The sequence below is a fragment of the Chrysochloris asiatica genome, unplaced genomic scaffold (assembly GCF_000296735.1).
Source record: "Chrysochloris asiatica unplaced genomic scaffold, ChrAsi1.0 scaffold00289, whole genome shotgun sequence".
NCBI lineage: Eukaryota > Metazoa > Chordata > Mammalia > Afrosoricida > Chrysochloridae > Chrysochloris > Chrysochloris asiatica.
Genome location: NW_006408807.1, coordinates 2,773,424 through 2,800,135, shown reverse-complemented (window position 1 = coordinate 2,800,135; position 26,712 = coordinate 2,773,424). Strand labels below are relative to the sequence as shown.

Genomic DNA, 26,712 nt, shown 5'->3' with positions numbered 1-26,712 from the left:
ATTTAAACAATATTTGCTTCTATTCCCTCTGGGTTTTTTGTTTGTTTGTTTGTTTGTTTGTTTGTTTGTTTGTTTGTTTGTTTTTTGAATGTGCATGTTTGATGTACACAAAAACACATAGAAATATATAATCATTTAAACAACCAAAGGGCGCATTCAGCACGCCAGCCTCCTGGCCACTATGTCAACACACAGCCTTTCTCTTTCCATGAGTCTTGGGTCCTCAGCTGCTTTATCTCTCCATGCCATCACTCTGCCTCTATTTTTGCTTGTCTTTTGCTCACACTCTTCTCTCTTGATGACCCCAGGGTCCTCTGTCATGGAGTGTAAAATTGACTAATCCCTACTTTACGTTACACAACTTCTACGTTTACAATCACAATTAATCATGGTAATAATTACTCCTATTGAATCATAAGAATCTTATCCCCATATCCTTTCACCAGACCCATCTAGACAAGAAGAAAACTATTCAGTGGGGATTCTACTTTCCCCTTTACACTGAAACTAAACTCCCTCTTGAAAACTTGTAAGCTAGTTACTTCGTACCTTTGCTGTTGCTATTGTTGTGTGCCGTGGAGTCAGTTCTGACTCATAGTGACCCTCTACAGGGTTTCCAAGGCTGTAAGTCTTTACGGGAGCAGAAATCCTCATCTTTCTCCTGTAGAACAGCTGGTAGTTTCGAACTGCTGACTCTAAGATTAGCAGCCTGATTTGTAACCACTATGCTACCATACCTTTATAGACACCCCCATTTTATGTAGCCAATGTCTAATTTGCCAGTCCCTATTAACACTGTATACTGAGGAGACAGGCTTGATCCTTGATGTGAAGACTCCTTCCCTCTTGGTTGGTATTTTGAGCTACTACACTTAATGCATTTTGGCCCTTTATAGAAGATCAGCTGACCATGTTGTTGCTGTTGTTAAATGCTGTCAAGTAAATTTCAACTACTAGCTACCATGTATACAGTTTCCAAGGAGCAACAGGTGGGTTTGAACTGGCAACCTTGTGCTTAGCAGTCCAGTGCTTATCATACAGCACCAACCCAGGTGGATGAATTTACTTCTGGGTTCTTAATTCTCTTCCATTTATCTATATGTCTTTTAAAGTACCAGTCCAAGACTGTTTTGACTAGTATGAATTGCCAGGTTTTTCTTCAAGGTACCTCTGGATGGACACAAACTTCCAACCCTTTGGTTAGCAGCCAAACACGTTAATTATTTGCACCACTCAGGGACTCCATTTTATCTATAATATATTATCTATGTAATATTTAGCCCAATATTAACAAAAATATTGCAATTTACATGAAAATAAATTTTTTGTTTGTGCTAAGGCTTGGAGTTCCGTTGTGGTTCTAACCCACCAGCTGTTCCCTGATAACACTAAACAACAACAAGGCTTTAAAATCCAATATGTACTTTATATTCATAGTGCTTATCAGTTCAGATCAGTCACATTCCAAGTGCTTCACTAGATACCACCACATCTTGGACAATGTAGCTTTAGCTTTACTCACACCCTGGGCAGGTGATAATGAATCCCAAGGGCTAGAAAATTGAAACTTTTAATGTAATTTCACAAGCAGAAAAATGACATTCAGGGTGTTTTTATGTTTTTACATTTTCAGGGGCGACTGTTAAGAATCTTCAGGCCTTCCAAGTCCTCCAGAATGTCTTTCATAAAGCTAGTAACCCTCTCCTCTGCTCGCAAGTCTTGTCAGCCATCAGAACAATGTGGATCTGGAACACACGCAACTTCTTCCTGCTCGAGTGGACCCTGCAGCCCATCTCACAATTTGTGGAATTCTTGCATCTTAAGCCAGTCCCAGTACAGATGCAGTTCTTCCATCTTCTAGAGATGATAGTGTTTGAATTGTACTATGTGCCCCATGAAATCCTACAGAAGGTTCAGTGCCTGATCAAGGAGAGCCCTGAGCCACCCTGTACCCTTGTGGCCCTTCAGAGCATCCACAGGATTGCAGGCAGTGACCCATTCTTCACTGACATCTTCCGGGACTCGGGGCTTCTGGGTCTGTTGCTGGCCCAGCTTCGGAAGCGAGCCAAAATAATGAGGAAGTCAGGTATGGCTGAGTAGCAGCAGAAAGGTGGTGAATGGTGTAGGGTCAGTGTTAGTCAGGTCTGGGTATATCCCCTCCACATCTCAACATAACAACAACAAAGATGGTGCCCATGTCACTGAAGACTGTGAAGGCTAAAAGGGCTACCCTGTTTGGCTATCTTTCCCGTGCTACTCTTCAGAGTTACAGAAAAGGTGCCTCCTCATGTTCTGTAATTGGCCTAATGTTCTTTGTGTAGAGGGGAAATGTGGTGAGTGGACTCTAAGCAGGTCTCTTGAGCTCAGACATTTCTTACCTTAGTATTTCCTGGGTAAATAGATGGATCATAGTAGGGAGCTAGAAAGGTCCTCAGTGATGCAAAGGGGAAGGGAGCAAAAACAGGTCTGGAATGATCTAGGGCTTGGCTGAGGTCAGTTGGGGTATGGTCGTCTTATTCACCCAGTGCAGTTAGGGTTTGGTGGTTTTCTATTTAGATCCTGGATGACCAGGGTCTTGTTACTTGTTGAATTTTGGCTAGACCCTGTGTTCCTGCTGAGGAGTACACTGTAGCTCCTTGGCAAATTCCATTACCCTTACCTTTGCTTTACTCCCATGCCTCTCACCCTCAATGACTTCTGCTCCTCCTGCAAGACATTCAGAGTCCTTTCCACCCCTGCAGCAATGGAATGATGCAGGACCCTGACCTTGACTTGCTTACTGACTATGTGCTGTACACTCTGCTAGGACCACCAGTAAGCAGTTGCCCTCAAGTTCACTCTGACTCATAGTGACACCATGTGTGTCAGAGTATCACTGTGCTCCATAGGGTTTTCAGTGGTTGATTTTTTTTTCATAAATGGATCGCAAGACCTTTCTTTTGTAGTGACATCTGGGTGGACACAAACCTCCAACGTTTCAGCTAACAGCTAGGCATGTTAACTACCTCCCAGGGATTCCATATTGTCTTCTGAAAGCTCCATCTGTGTATACCTGCCTCTGGGGTACCATTTTAATAGTGTAGCATGCGACACATATGTCTGACCACTGGCCCTCCCTGGTTTCTGCCTCTTCTCCTCCCTCTGCATTTGCTGGAAGGGCCTGGGAGCTCTTTAGCCACTGTGTGCAATTGGAATTCTGTTTAAGACACAGGCAAAGTCATTCATCGGTCTGCCTGTTGGAACTCTGTGGAGGAAGACGGTGAAGGAGATAGTTTGGAAGCCAGAATATCTGTTTATTAAAGGTAGCATTTATAGTATTTCTGCTACTAGAGAGCTAAGACAGGCTGCTAGTTGGAAATGAATAGTGGTGGCGGCTGCACAACATAATAGAAGCAATTAATGTCACTGAATTGTACATGTTAAAAGGTTGAAATGACAAGTTTTTTTGTTTTATACATATATTCACCAAAATCATTTTTCTTTTTATTCAGAAATTGACAGGGGTTTAAGGGATTGATCGGGTGGAGGTATAAAGAGGTGGAATACAGAGCATTTTTAGGGACATGAAGCTATGCTGTATATCCTCTGGAAGCTGGTTAGAAATGTACATTCATGAGAATCTGCCAGACCAACTGAGTCAGCACTCCAGAGCTGGGGCTTCATGGGATTCTAATATGCTCATGTTACAGAACAACTGTGGTAGAGGATGATAGAGTTACATATTGTGAATTGGAATGCACACTTCCTAATATTGAAAGCATTACATTCACGTTTCCTTAAGATGATTGAAAAATAATGAAGGCAGAGATGTTGAGTCAAACTATGCATGATAGCTTCATAGCACTGTTGTAACAAAATGCCACAAACTGGACTTTGAAGAAGCATTTGTTTCATGTTGCTCTCTTAGCTTCCGGTAGCTCTAGGAGCTCCTTGTCTTGCAGCTGAGCATCACGTGGTATTCATCCTTTATTTCCTTGTCTTTGTGTAGCTTCTCTTCCTTTATAAGGACAAATGTCATAGAGGATTGGGACCCACCCTATTCCATATGGAGTCCTGGTGTGGTGCTGTGGGTTAATGTGCTGGACTACAAAGTTGGTTTGAACTCCAAGGTCGGTGGTTCAAGCTCACCAACTGCTCCTCAGAAACTCTACACATGGTTGCTATGACTGGCACTGACTCCATAGCACTTAACAACAACAAAACAATTCTAGTGTGATCTCTTGTTAACATAACTGATAATATCATCAAAAGTACTATTTCCAAGCCAGGTTACACTCACAGGTGGAAAGGTTAGGACTTCAGTATACCTTTGGGGGACACAATTCAATCCTTGTCACCACATGCATTAAAAACAAAACACAACAAAAACTTTTTATTGTACTTTGGGTAAATGTTTACAGAAAACATCAGTTTTCCATTCAATAATTAATACACACTTTATTTCATACCATTGGTTGCATCCACATGTGCACTTAAAATGCTTTCTTAATCATTTTTTTAACTATGGCAGGAAACACTGAGTCTAACCCTGGAGTTCAGGATCCAGAAAGAGAACTCACATGCTTGATGCTGAAGACCGTGGCCACACTTCTTGAAGGCTCAGTTCGGAATGCAGGTAAGGATAGCACCAAATTTGCCTTCTCACTACTTGATAAAACATGAGGTATTTGGTGGTTATTTATGCCAGTGTTCAGAGACTTTATCTGTGAAATAGCCAATGCTAGTGTTGTGGCCAACATCTGTCTATTTTCTGGTTGATATTTAGTAAAAATCAACAAGCTGGTAGACCCCTAGGTTGACACTTGCTACTTCTAAGGTTTCTAAATAATGCATGTGAATGTTGGAAAATGAATAATGAAGACCATAGAAGAATTGATACATTTGAGTTATGGTGCTGGAGAAGGATATTTAAAGTACAATGGACTACCAGAAGTACAAACAAATTTGTGTCGGAAGAAGTACAGCCAACATGCTCCTTAGAACCTGTGATGGCAAGACTTTGCCTCTCATACTTCAGCAAGTTATTATCCATAGGGTTCACTTTGGATGTTATGCTTGATGAATTGGAGGGCCAGAGAACAATAGGAAGACCTTCAACAAGGTGGATTGGCATAGCAGCAGTAGCAGCATTGGGCTCAAGCATAGAAATGATTATGAGGGTGGTGCAGTGTTTCCTCCTGTTGTTGAGCAGGCAGTGTTTCCTCCTGTTGTTCATTGTTCTGAGTCAGAGTCAATTCACAGGCACTTAATAATAGATACATACGTTGTTGCTGTTAAGTGCTGAGGATATGATTTTGACTAATAGTGGCCCTGTATAGGGTTTTCAAGGAGAAGTTGGTGAGTTTGAGCCACCTACCTTGTTGTTGGCAGTCCAGTGTTTATCCTATAGTGCCACGCCAGCACTTCAAGGAATTCAATGAAAAATGGAGTGTAAAGATAATGAAATTTCCCAAGACTTTTAGAAGTCCCCTCATATATTGTTGTTGTTAAGTGTTGTTAGGGTTTCTGAGGAGCAGCTGGTGGGTTTGAACTGCTGACCTGTGATTCAAAGTCCAGTGTTGATCCTATTGCATTGCCATCCCGGAAATCCCCCTCACATATGTATGTTGTTGTTGTTGTTAGGTGTCATTGAGCTGATTCTGACCCATAGCGACCCTGTATAGGGTTTCCAAGGAGCAGCTGGTGAGCTAGAACCACTGACCTTGCAATTCAAATGACTTTGCAGTCTGATGCATTAACCCACAGTGTCACACCTGGACTCCTCACACACACACACACACACACACACATATCTATATATAATCTGTAAATATATACATATGCACAGATACACACAAAATATTATAGCATATATGCATATATAGCATACATATGTAACCCTGGTGTGTCGTTATAGAAGAAGCACTGAACTGCTGATTGCAAGCTTGGTGGTTCAAATCCACTATCTGCTCCTTGTAAACCCTATACAGCATTACTATGAGGTGGAACCTACTTGACAGCATTTAATAACAGTAACACCATACATATATGATATATATACATGTATAGTGTAATCTTTCTTCTTGGATCAACTATCAACACTCATGGAAGCAGCAGTCTAGAGATCAGATGACATATTGCATTAGGCAAATCTGCTGCACAAGAACTTAAAGGGTTGAAGAGCAAAGATGTCAGCTTGAGGACTAAGGTGCGCCTGACCCAAGCCATAGTAGTTTCAATAACCTCATATGCATGCAAAAGCTGGACAGTGAATAAGGAACACCGCAGAAGAATTGATGCTTTTGAGTTATGGTGTTGGACGTGAATATTGAAAGTGCCATGGGCTGCCAAAAGAACCAATAGATCCATTTTGGAAAATGTGCAGCCAGAATGCTCCTTGGAGGCCAGGGTGGCCAGGCTTCATCTCTTATACTTCGGACATATTGTCAGGAGGGACCAGTTGCTGGAGAAGGATATCATGTTTAATAAGGTGGGGGATCAGAGAAGAAGAGGAAGACCCCACCAGTGAGATGGATTGGCAAAGTGGCAGCATGAATGGGCTCAAGCGTGACAATAATTATGAGGTTGACCGGGGATCGGGCAATGTTTCATTCTATTGTGCGTAGGGTCACTATGTGTCGGTACCAACTCAATGGAACCTACCAACAACAACATAGTGAGATTACACTATGTTGTAAACAGATACATCAACAAAATTCCCTCTGTGGGCTAGGAAATTTTGAGCATCCTTATCTACAAATGTGAAAATTATTATTTCATTATAGTTGTTGTTGTTATGAGCCGTGGAGTCGGTTCTAACTCATAGCGACCCTGTTCAGGGTTTCTGAGGCTGTATGTCTTTACGGGAGCAGAAAGCCTCATCTTTCTCCTGTGGAACAGCTGGTAGTTTCAAACTGCTGACCTTAAGGTTTGCAGCCTTATTCATAACCACTACACTACCAGAGCTCCTGATATTATATTGGTGGTGGTGGTTATGTGCCATGGAGTCAATTCCGACTCTTATAACCCTGTACAGGGTACATTTTTATGGGAGCAGCAAGCCTCATCTGTCTCCCATGGAACAGCTGGTAGTTTTGAACTGCTGACCTTGAGTTCGCAGCTCTATTTGTAACCACTATGCTACCAGATCTCCTTATTCATTATAGTAGAGGGTCTACAAAAGATTCCTGGAGATGTTGGTTAAAATGCATATTTCTAGGGCTATCTTTTAGAGACTTAAGCAGTAATTGGGTAGAGTTTAGGACTCTACTTTTAAAAATGTTCCCCAGTGATTTCCATGTAGTTGCTACTTACCCCAGATTTGGAGGAATTCTGCTTTATGAAGTTGTCTGCTTAAATCCACATCATTCCTTTAAAAGGGTCAAATTACTTCCTATATCCTATTTCACCTTTTTTTCCAGGTATCAATCCTGGGAAGGAAATATTTGGGATAACCTTTATACAGAAATACATCACCCGCCAAATGTGCATCTGCAAATACATCCAAGAGTTAAATATGTTCTTAAATCTGGGTTTGCTTTGCATAGCAATTTTAGAAAACAGAGGATTTTCATGGCCCAGCATTAGGGAATTATGGTTTTGGAGTTGTAGGTTAAGCATTAGATTGCAATGTCTGCAGTTCAAACTCATCAGCTGCTCCTTGGAAACTCTATACAGGGTCACTGTGCATTGGAAGCAACTCAACAGCACTTAACAATAATAACAAATAGGTTACAAAACAGTTTTTAATTGGAAGAAGAGAAGTATAAAAATACAGCAACACAAACTTGGAAATTGTTTCTTGTGATTGAAACTAAGGTGCTAGGTCACCATGGCTCTAGCCTGTCCTGTTTGTCTGGCCCCCAGTTGTCCTGAGAGACCACAGTATGGTCCCTTTTATCAAGATCTTCTTGGATGATGAGTGCTACCGTGGAGCATCGCTCAGCATCCTAGAGCAACTAGCAGTCATCAACACAGAGGAGTACATGAGCATCATCGTGGGTGCCTTGTGTTCATCCACGCAAGGGGAGCTGCAGCTGAAAAGAGACCTTCTCAAGGTAATTATAGATGTACTTTGTGTTGGTTTTCCTTTTGTTTTATAGCAGATAAGCTACAGTCATTCATTCCATTAACTGTACTTGTGTAGAGTAGAGAAATGCTAACTGATACAGTAAATAATTTCCCAAATCCTCAGTACGATCTTTTGGTTAGAAGCTGACTGCTTTAGCCCGTTATGCCTCCCAAATTCAACCAAACCCATCCTGGCAACGCTGTGTGTTATAGAGTAAAGCTGCTCCATATGGTTTTCTTTGGCTGTAACCTTTGTGGAAGCTGTGTTCCCTGCCATCACATGGGCTAGGCCTGCAGTGCCCAGGTGAGCATCCTGAGAGGCCCTTCTCAAAGTACCACACATGACCATAATTATCATGATGTTTTACAGGTACAAAACCTACACTGAAATGTGATTACAAAACAAAACAAAAAACTCTTGCTGTTCAGTCGATTCCATGTCCTGATGACCCCATGTGCTTCACAGGGTTTTCTTTTGTTCTCATCTTTATGGAAGCAGATTTCTAGGCCTTTTCACCCCAGGCATCACTGGAATGAATCAAACCATCAACCTTTTGGCTAGTAGTTGAGAGCAGACTATTAGGTTCATCCAGGACTTTTTAGTTTGATTATGGTGGTGGCCGGTGGTTGTATGCCTGGAGTCAGTTCAGACTCATAATGATTCTGTATAAAGTTTCTGAGGCTATAAATATTTATGGGAGCAACAAGCTTCATTTTTCTCTCATGGAGCAGCTGGTAGACTCAAACTATTGATCTGACCTTGCAGTTAGCAGCCTATCTTGTAATCCACTATGCTACCAGTACTCCTTTAGAGCCAAAAAATGAATGAAGGCTATTAATATAAAAGTGTGGTGGCTCTGTAGGATAAGCCCTGGACTGTGAACCCCAGTGTTAGTGGTTTGAGCCTTCGAGTCACTCTTCAGGGGAAAGATGAGGCTGTCTGCTCCCACAAAGATTTACAGCCTAAGAAACCCTATACAGGGTTGCTATGAATCAGAACCGACTCAATAGACTTAACAACAACAATGAATATAAACCAAAAGAAAAGTTAAATGTTTTGAATGGCACTTGAGTTCCATGGCCATGTGAGGTTAAGGGGTTGAGACGGATATGGAAAGCAGATAATAAGGGAGAGATGCATTCAGAATGAATAAAACTTTAGAACTGGAAAGGACCTTAGATTCATGTGGTCCAACCTCCTTATTTTATAGGCAGAGACAGACATCCACAGAGCTTGTGGATTAATATCATACAACTGCTCTGTGGTGAAGCTGAATTTGAATTTAAGTCTAGAGACTTAATATCTAGTGATGTTTCTACTTTATACTGGTTGCTGCATTTTCCCTCATAAGTCAATATTCAATTTGATTCATCTAAACCTCATCCTGACAGGAAGTGGTAAGGCATGACCAAGGTAATCAGATGAACAACTGGAATCCTCATCTGTGTCTGATATTTTCATGTTTAAAATCAAATTGGTCCACAGAGAGAAAAGTTTTGTTTTATCTAGTCTTACTATGTAAAAGTAATTTTGTGTCCAATATAGGAATGCTTTGCTTCCCTCCTGGAAATTCATCTTGTTTACTCTGTAGCCCGGAGGCACCTTATTAGAGTGTCAACCCTTGGGCAATAGGACTGAATTTCTAGAATTAGCTATGTGTAGCCATTATGGTGTTTTACAGTTTCAATATAATTTCAGAAGCATACTATCAAGAGAGTACATAAGTGAGAAATACTGAATAAGCTTATTTAACAAAACAGTACTCTGTGCACAATGTACTGACTTCTCCCTATGCACCAAGTCTCTGTGGGCCAGTTGCAAGGGTGCCCGAAGTCACACGTTCTCCAAGGATTAGGATTGATAACACATTGCTGCTCCAGTGGATGGTGGTGAAGAGTTATGGAGCCAGAGAGTCTTATCAGATACACCCAAACCGAGTCATATGAGCAACCAGTGAACATGTGCTAGAATCGGATGTGAGATCTATATTTGATACTAAGTCATCTTGGAAACTCCTTAGAATTTTAAAAGCAAAGATGTAAAATGAAGTCTTGGGCCGGATCTAACTTTTTAGAAGTTGAGAACCGAGTCTGCCTGAGGATGGGAATGGCTGGCGTAGTGCTGAAGGCAAGGATACAGACGATATCCCCCATCACCCAGTAAAGGTTTGCTCTGTAAGACAGGCATTCACTTCATGGCATCTTTCTTTTGTTTCCCTTCACTAAATCAGAGATAAGAACAGTTGACATAGAGTTCACTCTGACTCATTGTGACCTGGTGTGTGTCACTGTAGAACTGTGCTCATAGGGTTTTCATGAACTAAGTTTCTTAAGTAGACTGCCAAGGTGCCTCTGGGTGAACTCAACCTCTAGTCTTTCCATTTGTAGTGAATGCATTAACTGTTTGTGTCACCCTGATACTCCAAATCCCTCCATTAACACCCAATTTAGGAGATTTGTTTCTGAAATTCAGTGGTACTTTCATACAAATATATGTAACTTCACCACCTAATTCTGGCAAATGAGAACTGAGTTGAAGCATAATGTAAGCAACTGAATTTTCTCTCCCCAGCCAGTGGGACCATGATTGGTTTATGCACAAATGCAGATTGATTTACTAATATACACTTAACTGTTCAATTGTGAGCATAATGGAATTACCTCACCAATCTTCCAGCATGACACATGGAAAATTATGAGGAATAACAAATAATAGAATGTGAAATAAATCCTGTTAGTCCTAACCTAATTAGCACTTTGCAGCAGACATCCATTTTATAGATTCCAGCAGGAGGAACACTAATTCAGAGACGATGACATGGTAACTAAGTTAAGGATGAGAAAAAGTGCTTAACACTGACCTTTCTTGAAACGTGTCAACCTGAGCCTGATTACTTTGACTCAGGCTGATTAAATTTACTCCTTTTCACATACTTGCCAGGTCTCCTGATACATGATAGTGCAAAGTTGACAGACAGTAATGGAGACCCGCCTCCTAGGCTCACAGTCCCTGATAGGTCGTTTCCTGAAGTAGCACAGTATTTATTTTCCTTTATGATAGAAATGTTTCTCTGTAGTTGCTATGAAATTAAGCCTTTGTAATTGAATTTTTGGCTCTTTACTTTATGATTCTGCAAATATGAAATTAACCCCATCCCAAGAAATAATAGAGCAGTCTGAGTCCTAATGACATTACCCCTATTTTAGATAATGACACCAAATTAAATAAATCAAAGAAAGCAACAATTAAAGATAGTCATTTTGTCCTCCTCCCTTCCTTCCCAACAGGAGGAGAAGAAAATAGGAATTACAGGAGGCCAGCCCCTCTCAGAGACACATACTAAAATGAAGACTCTTGTTTGGTTGCTTGTCTTTATAAAATATCTGCTCTCAATACTCTAAGAATGGTGGCATTCTTTTGAACAGTATCTGGGTTCTTGAAAATTCTAAGGTGTCTTCTTGAAGTTTAAAGAGAGACATTAGGGGTCATCCCGTACTCAGATGATTGTTTATAATTTTATAATCTGTTTAAATTTAGTTTTTGAATCAATCTCCCATTTTGGTTTGTGTGTGTGATATTTCAAATGACAAAGAGAATTTTATTCGTTTCATTTGCCTTAGGGATTCTCTTAGTGGTCTTTGAAGTTCTTGAATGGTACAAAAAGTTAATACACTCAGCTGCTAACACAAAAGTTGGAGGATCAGGTCTACCCAGAGATGTCCTGGATGAAAGGCCTGACTACCTACTTCTGAAAAATTAGTTATTGCACACCTTGTAAAGCACAGTTCTACTCTGACACACATGGGGCCACGGGAATTGCAGCCAACCCAATGGCAAGTGTTTAAAAAATTGTTTTTTAGTTGTCTTAGGAGCCATTGAAAGTATTCATAAACTTATATGGTTTAACAACTTCTTCCAAAGAAGTCATACCTTAAGATTTCCCACCTCCGTGATTTATTTTTTTGTGTCAGAGCACTGCAATAAAATGTTTGTTTCACATTAGCCCCTCCTCGGAAACCCTATACAGCGTCTCTATAGTTAAGTGCCAATTCCATGGCACTTAACAGCAACAACAGACATCACTTAATAGGTACAGCTTTGCCTTTGGATTGTTTCTTGATAGGAAAACACCACTGCCACCACAAACACTCCAAACAGTTAGAGTAGGTTTTCAACTCAATCATTGAAATACTGTTTTGTTGAGGGTGAGTGGCTCACACAAGTTAGGCACAGGTGCAACACATCTGTTTATAGCCTCTCCTGCCTCCGACTTGCTGGAGGCAAGGGGTCGAGCAACTTCTGGTGATGTTATGTAGACAAAGGAATGATTTCTCAACCTAGAGAAAGCTTGTTGCTCCACTAACTTTCACATTTACTGAACATCACCAGTCTGGAAGGATCTACTGTAACAAGCTCCATGCTTCTCTCTAAGGACATATTTTTATATATGAATGTTTCTTAGCTCTTGTGCTAATTAAGAATGAGTTAGACAATGTCCTCACCCAGAGACGAAAGCAGTGCCATGACCTAGGCTCCCTTAGTATCTTATTTTTGCCTCCTTCTTTCTGGCATTCTGGAATTCCATGAAGTATACCACATTACTGGCTGAAGACATTTTTCAGGGCAGCTCTGATGTGGACTTTGTTTCAGAGAGAAAAATGACAATTCAGTTTAAGTCATCCCTAATCTGTGATAGTCTAACCACCACTGTCCTAGATCTCGTTTTTCTACAACTGAGATAAGATCAATTCATTCATGTTAATAATGATGAAGTTTCTATGTCACTTTGTATTATTTGTACACATTGTAGTCTTTGGCTTTTAAAAGATTCTCCTAGCTACTGTAATCTTTATTTTGTATCTTGACTTCTTGAAATGTAATCAGTGGAGTAGTGGGAGCCTTTAAACTTCCTTCATCACCAGTTATCTATATCTATGAAAGAATCCTTGCTTATTTGTATCACAACAGTCTCATCTCCTGACAAATATGGCATTGTCTACCCAAAATGCACTCTGATTTTCTTATAGTGGTGCATGGTATTGTTGTTGGTGGTGGTTGCTGTAGATTCAGTTCTGACTCATGGTGATTCTGTGCACAGCAGAATGAAACTGTTTCCAACCCTGCTTGAGTCAATTGTTGCAGCTATTATGTATTTTAAGTGACTTTTTAACCCAGGGGACTAATTTCTCTAGCACTATATCAAACAATATTCTTTTATGATGCATAGGGTTTTTCAGTGGCTAATTTTATTTATTTTTTTCTCCTTCGAGACAAGATTTATTAAGATATTTAATCACGGTCTTACCCCATGTCCTTTTTTTTTTTTAATGTTTTATTGTGAATTATATGATAGTTTACATGAGAGAACTTTAGTTTTACATTCATTCCATCGTATATCATTTCATTGCCATGGTTCCAGTCCCCTCCATGCATCATCAACCAATCAAAGGGTATATCCTAGAAACCCGCCCCCTACACTTCCCCCAACCCCCCACCCCCACCCCAGTTTTCGGCCCACAGTCCCTTTCCCTCTCTGGGTCCAAAGTCCCCAGCCGCTTCATCACTCCATGTCATCGTCTCTGTCTCTATCTCAGGCATCTCTGTTTCTCTGGGTAGGGTCCCGCCTCGGCTCTTCTCTGTTGATGGCCCCAGAGACCTCCACTCCTAGCCTGGAGAATTAATCACTCCCTTCCTTGTTACAAAATGTCTATCTTTGCATTTCCAACCCTCATAATCCGTCCTGATAAGCATTATTCACTACAGTATCACGAGTTACCCATCTGTATTTCCTTTCACCAGCTCCGCCCAGACAGATTGAATAGTACCCACTGGAGATTCTGCCTTCCTCCATGCTCCCTAGCACTAGGTTCCCTCTTGAAAGCTTGTAAGCCAGTCACTTCTTGTCTTTGTAGTCCTCCCCCCCTCCCCATTTGAGTGTCCAATGTCCAAGTTGCCCATCTCCATCCACTCTGTGTGTGGAGGGGGTGGGAATGTTTCTTGCTGTAAGGATTTGTTCCTTCTTTTGAGTTGCTGTTCCATAGGTATAGGTCAAGTTCATCAGATTGTATTAGCTCACTTCCCCCCCCCCCCTTCTTCTTTCTTCTCCTGGTTGAGCTCTGATCATCCAGTCATCCGGTCCAGGTCACGTGGGGTATCATCTGCAAGTGTGGGCACTCCTGTGCACATGCCCTCTCTTCTTGTCAGCCGGTAGCTCCACTCTCCTCTTGAGTCCTCTGTGGCCATGCCACTGACTCTGGGCCCAAGAGTCCCCAGGTCTCCTCCCACTGCTTTCCAACCACGTCCCCAGCTGGGTTCACAGAAGTTCAGTGGCTAATTTTTTGAAGTATATCACCATACCCTTCTTTCTAGTCTCTTAGTCTGAAAGCTCTGCTGAAGCCTGCCCATCAGTGGCCACTCTGCTAGTAAGTGCAAAATACTGGTGTCACGGCTTCTAGCATCATAGCAGCATGAAAGCCACAATAATATGACAAGTTGACAAATAGATGGTAGGAGGCTAGTGGTTGAATACAGGGTTCGGGTAGGAAGCACACACGTTATATAGTTTCAGATGAATAACACGTTATATAGTTTCAGATGAATACTAGTGATAGATTGACATATAAGAACTTTGAGGATTGATGATGTTGTTAAGTTTCATTCAGTCCGTTAAGATTCATAGCAACCTTGTAGAGTGTTTCCAAGGAATGGCTGGTGAGGCTCAATTGCTGACCTTCGGTTAGCAGTCCTCGGTTAGCAGTTCATTGTTTATCCTATAGTGCCACACCAGGCCTCTACTTTTGAGATAAAGTTAAAACTATTACCTTCCCCACAAAAATGCATGCTTTCATATTAAATAGTTACTTATAACTGCATTAAATTTCTATATAACTTTATATGCGAACTTTTTGGTTTAATCTCCCATACTATTTTTTGTCCTGAGCTGCCAACTTTCTCTTGATCCATGGCTTCATGTACTATAGATTGTCATCCTAAACTCTAATAGGAAGTTTCTCTTCTAAACTTCTCTCAAGCATCTTGGAACTGATTCAAATTGTGCTTGCCCAGACAATACCCTTCCCTGTATCACTAGAACATGAAATATCTGAAAGGAAAAACAATTCAAACTTCCCTCCAAGAGCCCAAGAATGAAACTGTAAGGACCAGGTACTGTATTAAACACACATTGATGTATGTGTATCTTCAATGGAGTCCCATGCAATTTATGTGATTAATAAATGAAGAAGTACAGAAAAATACAGTTGATCTGCAATTGATTTTAAATTGTGCAGAGATATCCTGGTAATTGGATTCTTCACTTTTATGTGAAAAGCTTGAGAGTAGAATAAGAAGTTCCTTAAATTTTTTTTAAATAAAGATTTCCATCTCATTAGTCGTAGATTAATGTAACATTTTAAGGTGGTCAGAAAGTATGAGCAAATTGGTATAAAATTATTTGTTGTTATTGCTGTTGTTAAGTGTCATCAGTCAGTTCTGACTCATAGCGACCCTGTATAGGGTTTCCGAGGAATGGCTGGTGAGCTTGAATTGCTGACCTTGCAGTTCAAACCAACTTTGCAGTCCAGCGCATTAACCCACAGCACCACATGAGGTCTTAAAGTTATTAGGCACTATTTACCCTTAGACTTCCAGGACAACATGGTAGAGTAGGCAGATGCACTGAGTAGATCCTCTGCGATACAAAGACATGGGAGACTGAGTGAAACAGATAACAGATGTTGATCCTGGAACCCTGAGCATCAGAGTATAGGCCAGAGATGTGGACAGAGTGACAACTGAGAGAGGAAGGACAAGAGCAGTGAGAGAGAAGAAAAACAAGCAGACTACAGGTTGGCGTGGAAGTGTGTGGCCCTCTTAAGCTTTTGTGAGTGGTGGTTGGTACAGTGGACATGATACAGCTGGAGGTTGGCAGAAAGTGGGGTTGTTTCTTGTTCCCAGACCCTCCTGGTAGCTGGGGGCATGGGCAGTCCCCATCCTCACCAATCAAGCCACCCCTCCTGCTCAGTGTCTGCTCTGTGTGGAGTCTGGTGCTCCTGCTTCTGAAGTTGTGTGAACCCACCCTAAACTACACTACACAAACAGTGAACAGAACACAATGTTCACACTTTCAGTGTGTACCACATTCCACCAGGGGATAGGTGGTGAGTGCCTGATAACACACCAATATGCAATTGTCAATTAAATATAAGTACAGAAACAATGTCCCTGAGAAATCAGACAATTTCAGTGTACACAACTTGTCTGTCAGTTTATGATGGCTTGTGCATTGCTGTGAGGGTGGAAGCTATGCCACCAGTATTTTAAATATACAGGATCACTCGTGGTGGAAAAGTTTCAATGGAACTCCCAGACAAAAACACAGTAGGAAATTGGAGAGGCAGACCATTTATGAACGTTGAGCCACTGAAAACATTATGAATAGCATGAGACATTGTTGGATACTATGCCAGAAAATAAGCCCCTCAGGTTGGAAGGCACTCAAAATACCATTGGGGAAAAGCTCCCTCATCAAAGTAGAATTGACCTTAGTGACCTGTATGGAGTTCAACTTTAGGGACCTTCATTTGCAGATGTGGCAAAACTCAAAACAAGAGGAAACAGCTACAGATATCCATTAGCAATCAGAACCTTAATGTATGAGGTTTGAATCTTGGAAGTTGTAAAAAATGAAATGAAATGCATAAAGATCAGTATCATAAGCATTAGTGAGTTGAAATGGACTGGTATTAGACATTTTGAGTCTGGCAATCATTTGGTTTACTATGCTGGAAGCAACAAATTAAATACAAATGGAGTCACACTGTCAAAGAGAACATTTCAAGATCTATCTTGAAGTACAATGTTGTCTGTGATAGGATATTATGCATACAACTACAAGGAAGACCAGTTAATACTACTATTATTCAGATTTACTCACAAACCACCAAAGCCACTATGATGAAATTAAAGAATTCTACAACTTCTGGTAGCGTAGTGGCTACAAATCAGGCTGCTAACCTCAAGGTTGGCAGTTTGAAACTACCAGCTGTTCCACGGGAGAAAGATGAGGCTTTCTGCTCTTGTAAAGATTTACAGCCTTGGAAACCCTGTACAGCGTCACTATGAGTCAGAACCGACTCCATGGCACATAACAGCAACAACAGTGCTTTATTGAGTATGCAAAGGATTTTGACTATGTGGATCATAACAAAATATGTATAACATTGCAAAGGATGGGTGTTCCAGAATACTTATTTGTGCTAGTCGGGAACCTACATATAGACCATGAACAACCATTAGAGTAGAATTAGGTTTAAAGTCAGGACAGGTGTGTGTCAGGGTTGTATTCTTTCACCATACTTATTCAATCTATATGCTAAGCAAATAATCTGAGAAACTGAATGTATGAAGAACATGGTGTCAGGATTGGAGGAAGACTCATTAATAATTTCTGATACACAAATTGTACAACCTTACTTGCTGAAAGATAAAAGGACTTGAAATACTTACTGATGGAAATCAAAGCAAACAACCTTCAGTATGGATTGCACCTCAATGTAAAGAAAATTATAATCTTCACCAATGGATCAATAAATGACATCATGATAAATGGAGAAAATATTGACGTTGTCAGATTTCAGTTTGCTTGGATCCACAATAAATGTTCATGGAAGCAAATGTCAAAAACAAAAATGATGTATTGCATCAGGCAAATCTGCTGCAGAAGATGTCGTTAAAGGGTTAAAGAGAAGAGATGTCACTTTGAGGACTAAAGTGAGACTGACATAATCCATGGTATTTTCTGTTGCCTTGTGTGAAAACTGGACAATGAATAAGGGACACTGTAGAAGAATCGATGCATTTGAATTATGGTATTGGCAAAGAATACTGCAAGTTCCATGGAAGAAGTACAGCCAGAATGCTCTTTAGAATCAAAGATGGTGAGACTTTTTCTCTATTACTTTCGACATATTAACAGGAGGAACCAATCCCTGGAGAAGGACATCATGCTTAGAAAAGTGGAGGACCAGTGTAAAAGAGGAAGACCCTCAACAAGATGACACAGTGACAGTAACAATGGACTCAAACATAACAACAAATATAAGGCTGGTGCAGGACGCAGGGGTATGTTTTCTTCTGTTGTGCATAGGGTTGCTATGAGTCAGTACCGACTTGATGGCATCTACCAACAACATGTTGTAATCAATGCTTTGGTTTTATATTAACTTTCTACCACAATTGAGAGGCCCCTGAGTCAGAATTGACTCAATTGCAGTGGGTACCAATTGAAAGTTGATGGTTTGCACCCACCCAACAGCACTGTGGGAGGAAAGCCTGATGTTCTGCTTCCATAAAAAGTACAACTTAGAAAACCCCAAGGAGCTCAATTCTCTTCTAGGACACACCTGTATCTCCATGAGCTGGAATCTACTCTACTGCTGTGGGTTGGGTTGGGTTTATCTGCCACACTCAGGCCATACTACCATCACTTTTTTTTTTTTCCTATGAGGAAAAATCCCTGATTTTCTAGGTGAGAAGATTAGGAAGCTTTGGCCTCTTGCAGAGAGAGCTCAGTAGGGTTTCCATGAAACTATCACACCTCACCTTTTATATGGTATTTCTTTATTACACAAAGACACATTTTTTTCCTTAAATTCAACAACTTTACTCATTCTAACTCACCAGTTGTTTACCTAATTTTGCTATCTTTTTCTTTTCCTGTACAAGATCTCACCCGTGCTTAACTCCAATACTTTTAGAATATTCTTTCAACCTTCATATCATCTCCTAAATAAAGGTAGTGGGTATGGGGATTCAGAGCTTCTTAGTTGAGAAAGCTAAAGCAGTAGAAGAGGGGGAAAAGAAACAAGAGAGTCCTTGCCAGGAAAAATAGCCTTGAACATGCTTCCAGTTTATCCCTTTGTCTCAGTAAGTTCCAGTAAGGTTTTCCTCTAATCAGAACCATACCTGGCACACATTTAGGAACAGCCAAGGAATTACTTTCCAGGCCCAATCAGTTTTGAATTAGGGCATAATGAATACATTCTATTGTTGAGAATAATTCAGTTCTACAACATTTGTCTTCCTTTACCTTCCCATAAATGCTTTCAAAATTCACCCACGTAGTTCCCTTTCTGACAGTAATGGCAGGTATTTATTGTCAGCTATCGATTGCTGTAGGCATTGTGAGCTAATGTGTCAGACTGCAAAGTCATTTGAACTGCAAGGTTGGTGGTTCAAGCTCACCAGCTGCTCCTTGGAAACCCAATACAGGGTCGCTATGGGTTGGAATCGACTTGACGGCACTTAACAACAACAACAACATAGATTGGTGTAGAGAGACTATGTAAGGATGGTCACACACATAACAAAGTTTGTCAACCAAAAAATGGAATTGCGATGAAGGTGGTTGCTATAAGAGCAGAATTAGAATTTGTGTTATATCACACTGTCTTTTGATATGTGATTCTTACATCATCATTTGGAATGAATTTGTACTAATAGTATATGTAGTTTTTAAAATAAATATCAGGGTTTCCTTCTTCTTAAATGAAACTCAGAATCAGGACATTTACATTCCCACTATTCTGGAAATCCTTTTTCTTGAATGACATTTATCAAAATGTCAAAAAATACAAATTCTCTTTTAAGCACTATTAAAATCTACAGATTTTTTTGTAATGTATTTACTGAATTTCTCTTTTATCATTAGCAATGATAATAACAGAATAAATATCTTTTTAATCAGTTTGCTTGGGCTACTTCTACAGATAAAGAATACCAAGAGGAAGCAATTTAAGGTTTTCCCAGCTCATTTTGGAATGCTGTGGGCTGGTGGATCTTAGGGCCTCTCAGTAGGTTCCCTTGGAGTAGAAACATCCCCCCTCTCCATCAGCCCTGGGCTTGAGGGAAACATTACCAGCTGCTGAGGGGATCCTGAGAATATGGATCCATATCATGTGTTCTGGGTCTGGAGGTGTGAATAAAATGGTAGAAGAGAGGACCCCATGTCCTTCAAAGGGAATTAACAGTCTTACGTTTCCTTTTGTGTGTCTTGAGTTTTCTTTGGACCTGATGACCAAGCTATGGTCTCTCTTTGCTCAGGGTCCAGATAATTAAGCTATTTATTTATCTTCACTCTATTTAGGCTGCCCCTTACGGGGAAAGTAAAGAACATACGTAGACCATGTTCAATTGACATAGTGCCTGTTAAATTTTCCAATAATAACATCTCCTCCAACAATCGGGTGCAAAAGTCCTAATGATAGATATCTGGTTGAGTAGGGAGGGCTGGGGAAATGAAGAGAAGTAATATGCCTTCAGAGAGTGTTGGTATAGTATTTATGCCTCCTCCGCCCACCTCTCTGCTAAAAGAGGGTAAGATGGGAAACAGAAATTGAGTACCCAGAATGCACAAATTTTTGCTTAATGGGTAGGTTCAGTTGTTTATTCCTTCCATCCTTCCTCTTCCTCTCTCTCACTCCCTTCATTTATTCCTTTATTTCAAAAACATGCTTTCAATTGCATACCACCTCTTGGCTCAATGAATGGCATATTTGATAAGTGTTTTATTTCAGAAGGAAGTTAAAGTGTGGCTGACCAATAGAAATCTCAGTGGTTTTTGGAGTACTAGATTGTACTGTGTATACTATAAATAGACTGCACTCTTTCTCCAAATATGGTCTATATTATTTGCTATACCAATATATTTTCTGTCAATAAATGTTTTTCTTCTCTACCCTGATGCATACTCTCATCTTTTCACACTAGGTTTTTAGTAGGTTTATTTTATTATTTCTCCTTACACAAATGCTTGCACAAAAGGAATTTTAAATAATAAGATGCTTCTATATAGATTCCACTGGGAAAATCCTTCTTTGCAAAATAAGAGATGGTTCATTTCCACTAATTTAGTGAATATTTACTAATTTCTTACTATATTCCAAAACAGAGTCCCTGGGTGGTACAAATGGTTAGTGACCTCAGCTGGTAACTAAAAGGTTGGCCCTTTTAACCCACTCACAGGCCCCTGGTAAGAAAGGCTTGGTAATATACTTCCAAAATACCAGCCAATGGAAACTCTATGGAGCACAGTTCTACTCTGAGATCTGTGGAGTATTTTGGTTTTGTTTTTTTTTTTTAATGTTCCTCAGCAGTGAAAACATTTACCAGATATGATTTCTGGACTCATGGAACTTTGGTGTAATAGAGAGTTGGGATCATTTTCAAGTAATTGCAATAGAGTGTGATAAGAGTTTTGATAGAGAAATTAAAGGAGTTGAGTGAAAAAGAGGAAGACCCTCTATGAGATGGATTGACATAGTGCCTGCCACAATGGGCACAAACATAGGAATGATTGTGAAGATGGCATAGGACTGGCAATGTTTCATTCTGTTTTATACACAGGGACACCAAGAGTCGGAGCAAACTCAATGATACCTAACAACAACAGGCCCCCTTCTAATTGCACCAAGTTTGGAGGAGACTAATTCCTGTGAGGTGGAGGTCAAACATACCTCCTTTCTCTAACCTTTTTACTGACTATCTCCCATAGCTCTCCCTCCCACAGCACTCTTAACTCTATCTTGGGTTGAATAATTTGTTGCCAATGATCACAAAGAACTCAGAGACCCTGATGACAGTATGAGATTTACTAAGAGAGTGGTGGTGCTGGTGGTTGTATGCCGTCAAGTTTGTTTCCACTTACAGTGACACTATAGAGTGTTTCTGAGGCTGCAGATCTGTATTGGAACAGAAAACCTCATCTTTTTTCTATGGTTGTTGTTGTTAGGTGCCATTGAGTTGGTACCGACTCATAGCAACCCTATGCACAACAGAATGAAACACTGCCTGCTCATGGGCCAACCTTGCAATTGTTGCCACTCTTGAGCCCATTGATGCTGCCACTTTGCCAATCCATCTTGCTGGGGGTCTCCCTCTTTTTTCTGACCCTCCACCTTACCAAACATGATATCCTTCTCCAGCAATTGATTCCTCCTGACAATATGCCCGAAGTATGAGTGACAAAGTTTGGCCATCCTGGACTCCAAGGAGCACTTTGGCTGCACTTCCTCCAACACAGATCTGTTGGCTCTTTTGGCAGCCCATGACACTTTTGATATTCTCCTCCAACACCATAATTCAAATGCATCAATTCTTCTATGGTCTTCCTTATTTACTGTCCAGCATTCACATGCATATAAGGTTATTGAAAATACCAAAACTTGGGTCAGGTGCACCGTAGTCTTCAAGCTGACATCTTTGCTCTTCTACATATTAAAAGGTCTTGTGCAGCAGATTTGCTTAATGTAATACCATTTGATTTCTTGGCTGTGGTTTCCATGAGCATTGATGATTGATCCAAGAAGAATGAAGTCCTTGACAACTTCAATCTTTTCTCCATTGATGAGAATGTTTTTTATTGGTCCAGTGGTGAGGATTTTTGTTTTCTTTACATTGAGATGCAATCCATACTGAAGGCTATGGTCTTTGATCTTCATCAGTAAGAATTTTAAGTCCTCTTCACTTTTAGCAAGCAAAGTTGTATCATGTGCATATTTCAGGTTGTTAATGAGTCTTCCTCCAATCTTGATGCCACATTTTTCTTCATATAAACCAACTTCTCAGATTATTTGCTCAGCATATAGGTTGAATAAGTATGGTGAAAGAATACAATCCAGTTGCACACTTTTCTTAATTTTACATCATTTAGTGTTTCCATGTTCTGTTTGAACAATTACATCTTGGTCCATGTATAGATTCCTCATGAGCATAATTAAGTGTTCAGGAATACTCATACTTCGAAATATTGTCCATAGATTGTCATGATCCACAAAAACAAAAGCCTTTGCATAGTCAATAAAGTACACAGGTAAATATCTTTCTGGTATTCTCTGCTTTCAGCCAAGATCCATTGGACATCAGCAATAATATCTCTTTTTCCACGTCCTCTTCTGAATCTGGCTTGAACTTCTAGAAGTTCTTTGTCAATGTATCCTTGCAGCCATTTCTGTATTACCTTTACTAAAATTTTACTTGCATGGAATATTAAAGATATTGTCCGATGATTTCCTCATTCTGTTGGGCCACCTCTCTTTGGAATGGGCATAAATATGGATCTTTTCAAATCAGTTGGCCAGATAGTTGTCTTCCAAATTTCTTGGCAGAGATGAGTGAGTGCCTCCAGTGCCTCCTCATTTTCTTGAAAGGTTTCAATATGTATTCCATCAATTCCTGGTGCCTTGTTCTTTGTCAATTCTTTCAATGCACCTTGGACCTCCTCCTTCAATATCATTGGCTCTTAATCATATGCTACCTCTTGAAATGATTGAATATCGACCATTTCCTTTTGGTACAGTGACACTGTGTATTCCTTCCATCTTCTTTTGATGCTTTCTACATCATTCAATAATTTGCCCAGAGAATCCCTCAATAATGAATTTTTTTCTTCAGTTTCCCCAGATTGAATTTTTTCTTCAATTTTCCCAGATTTGGAAATGCTGAGTGTGTTCTTTCCTTTTGGTTCTGATTCCAGATCTTTGCACATTTTGTTGTAAATATTTGACTTTGTCTTCTCAAGCTGATCTTTGAAATTTTCTGTTCAGCTCTTATACCTCCTCATTTCTTTCATTTGCTTTAGCATCTCTATGCTGGAGAGCAAGTTTAAGTGTCTCTTCTGACATCCATTTTGATATTTTCCTTCTTTCTTACCTTCTTAATGACTTTTTGCTTTCTTCCTATATGATGTTCTTGATGTCATCCCACAACTCTTCTGGTGTTCGGTCTTTGGTGTCTAATGTATCAAACCTGTTCTTCAGATCTCTAAATCCACGTGGGATATATGCAAGGTCATATTTTGGGTCTCATCGACTGGTTCATTTTCTTCAGCTTAATTTTGAAGTTGCATATGAGCAATTGATGGTCTGTTAAACAATCTGCCCCTGACCTTGTTTTGGCTGATGATATGGAGCTTTTCCACCATCTATTTCCACGCATGTAGTCAATTTGACTTCTGTGTATTCCATCTGATGAGGTCCATGTGTATAGTCATCTCTTATGCTGTCTAAAGAAGGTATTTGAAATGTACAAATCATTGGTTTTGCAGAATTCTTTCATGCATTCTCCAGCATTTCTATCACCAAGGCCATATTTTCCAACCACTGATCCTTCCTCTTTTTTTTTTCCAGCCTTTGCATTCCAATCACCACTAATGACCAATACATCTTGATTGCATGTTTGATGAATTTCAGATTGAAGAAGTTTGTAGAATTCTTCTATTCTTCTATTTCTTCTTCACTGGCTTTAGTAATTCAAAATGACCTTGCAGCCCAGTGCTTATCTTATAGCGCCACACTAGTTACTATAAATTCTAAGTTGATCCTGAACTTGAATTATATAGTCCAATACTTTCTTAATAAATGACTTCTAGTTATGAGTCGGGCTGCTAATCTTAAGGTCAGCAGTTCAAAACTCCCAGCCATTCCATAAGAGAAAGATGAAACATACTGCTTCTATAAAAATGACAACCTTGGAAACCCTATACAGTGTTGCTTCAAGTCAGAACCAACTCCACAGCATATAACCTACCACAGCACATAAACTACCAACCACTTCCTTAATAAAGGAATCCTGGTAGCATTAAGGTAAGCCAGTTGAATATACTAATCACTCCACGGAAGAGCCGCCACTAGTCTGTCAGTTTGTTGCACTGTGGTGGCTTGTGAGTTGCTGTGATTCTGGGAGCTATGCCACAGGAGTACCAGCAGAGTCACCCATGGTGGACAGGTTTCACCCATGGTGGACAGTATGAGTGTGGGTTTGAACTGCCTTGTGGCTTGCTCCATATATTTTATGCATGGTCATACCTCCACAAGTGTTCCACAAACCTTATTTGCAATATTAGCAGTGTGTCCAATCCCATTGGTGTATCACAAATACCTTATTTGCATAATCTTTCCCAGTCATTTTGTGGGAATCACAAGACTAGAAGGGCTATATCAAGTAATTCACTATACCACAGAAGAGTTGTGTGAACACTCACTCTAGAATTCTAATACAAATTTAGGGTTAGAGAAAGTTTCCTGGAGGGGGTTGGGTTGTATTTAAATCAAGATAAGTCAGCGACAGTCAAGTTGATTCTGAATCATAATCAACCATATACGTTTAGCTTAATCTTTAAGGGTGGCATTCAAAATAAGATATTTATTTGCTACCTAAAATTAGAATTAAGAGGAAAGTTATTGACATGGACAATGTTTCTGCATTGTCCCTTATATAGACTGGTTGCTCCTGTGGCGCTGAGCAGCAGGGAGTGGTGTAATGGTAAGCTTTGTCAGGGCAGTGCATGAGCTCAGAATGAAAGGTCTACCTCCTGGATTTTTCTCACGTTTATCTCTTTGGTGTTTCAGTCTCTAATTCGGATCCTGGATACCCCCAAGGGCCATGCTGCTTTCAGAGTCTCCAGTGGGTTCAATGGACTGCTGTCATTGCTGTCTGATCTGGAGGGGTCTCTCCAAGAACCCCCACTGCAGATGCAGGGTCCAGTATCTCCAAGTCAGAGTTTGGACCTAGTCTTCCACACCCTCTGTGCCATTTGTGCGGCGCTCCACCTGGACCCTGTCAACAGTGATTTCTTCCAGAGGAATGGACTGTTTGAGAAGCTGGCTGAGGATATCTGCCTGTTGGGCTGTTTCCGAGTCCTGGAGGAAGAGGCAGCACCACTACAATCCTGGGCCGACACAAAGGCCAGACCATTTGCTGATTTACAGGGTGCTTCCTTTTCTTCCACCAGTCTATTCCCATCCAGGATACAAAACTGCCTCCAGATCCTCAGCTTTCTGGACAGCATGACAAGAAGCACCCTCCACCTAAGGAGGGACTTGACCGAATCTCTCAGGAAAGGTCCAGAAGCTGTTGTGGATGCCCAGAAAGGAGATGTCAGCAGTAATCCTGAAAGTAGCTTCCAGCTGTGGCCAGACCTGGAGGAAAGGTAAAACTTTGATTCCTTCTTCTGAAATTAATGGTTGTCAGTGTGTGTTCTGTCTCTCATTTCTTACCCTAACATCCAGGACATGTAAAGGGCATATGAAGCCTGATCCACAAACTTGGGTATGCAGACATAGCACAAGACTTTATTTTATTTAACTCAAGTTAAATCTGACTCTGAACTCCCTCACCATCAGAGCTGGAGGAAAATTCAGTCTGAATCAATATAGGGTTGGGAGGATGATGTTGGGTCAAGTAAGAACCAAGGAGGCTTACATGGTGCACATAACCCCAGGCAGGATCTCTACTGAGATGCTAAGTTATCTGTGTTGGGATGTTGGTTGTCTTTGATGTATGGATTCAGCCTCTCTGGGTGTGTGCCTGGTAGCTTTCTCTTTCAACCCAGTTATACCAGAGAATAGAGTCATGCCGTGTGACTTGCAGGTCATACATTTCAGTAAACTTCCCAATCATAGGGACTCTTCCTGTGCTTGACAATTTCAATCTTTTCTCTGTTGATAAAAATGTTGCTTATTGGTCCAGTGGTGAGGATTTTTGTTTTCTTTACATGGAGATGTAATCCATTTATTGGCAAAGCAGCATTGCCATTAAACATTTACTCCATTGGAATTAATGTTTCCAGATTCCTTTTATATACCCTGCAAGCTTGCCCCCCAGTC

The 26,712-nt window shown here is 40.5% G+C and overlaps 1 protein-coding gene across 1 annotated transcript in view; it reads left to right on the top strand.

Moving 5' to 3' along the window:
• The window catches only part of WDFY4 (WDFY family member 4), a 561,873-nt gene that overhangs the window by 65,457 nt on the left and 469,704 nt on the right, over positions 1–26,712 (top strand). The window contains exons 8-11 of the mRNA XM_006874619.1: positions 1,634–2,086; positions 4,511–4,615; positions 7,846–8,036; positions 25,456–26,036. Of these exons, the coding sequence (XP_006874681.1) occupies positions 1,634–2,086; positions 4,511–4,615; positions 7,846–8,036; positions 25,456–26,036 (1,330 nt within the window). The remainder of the gene's footprint in view (positions 1–1,633; positions 2,087–4,510; positions 4,616–7,845; positions 8,037–25,455; positions 26,037–26,712) is intronic.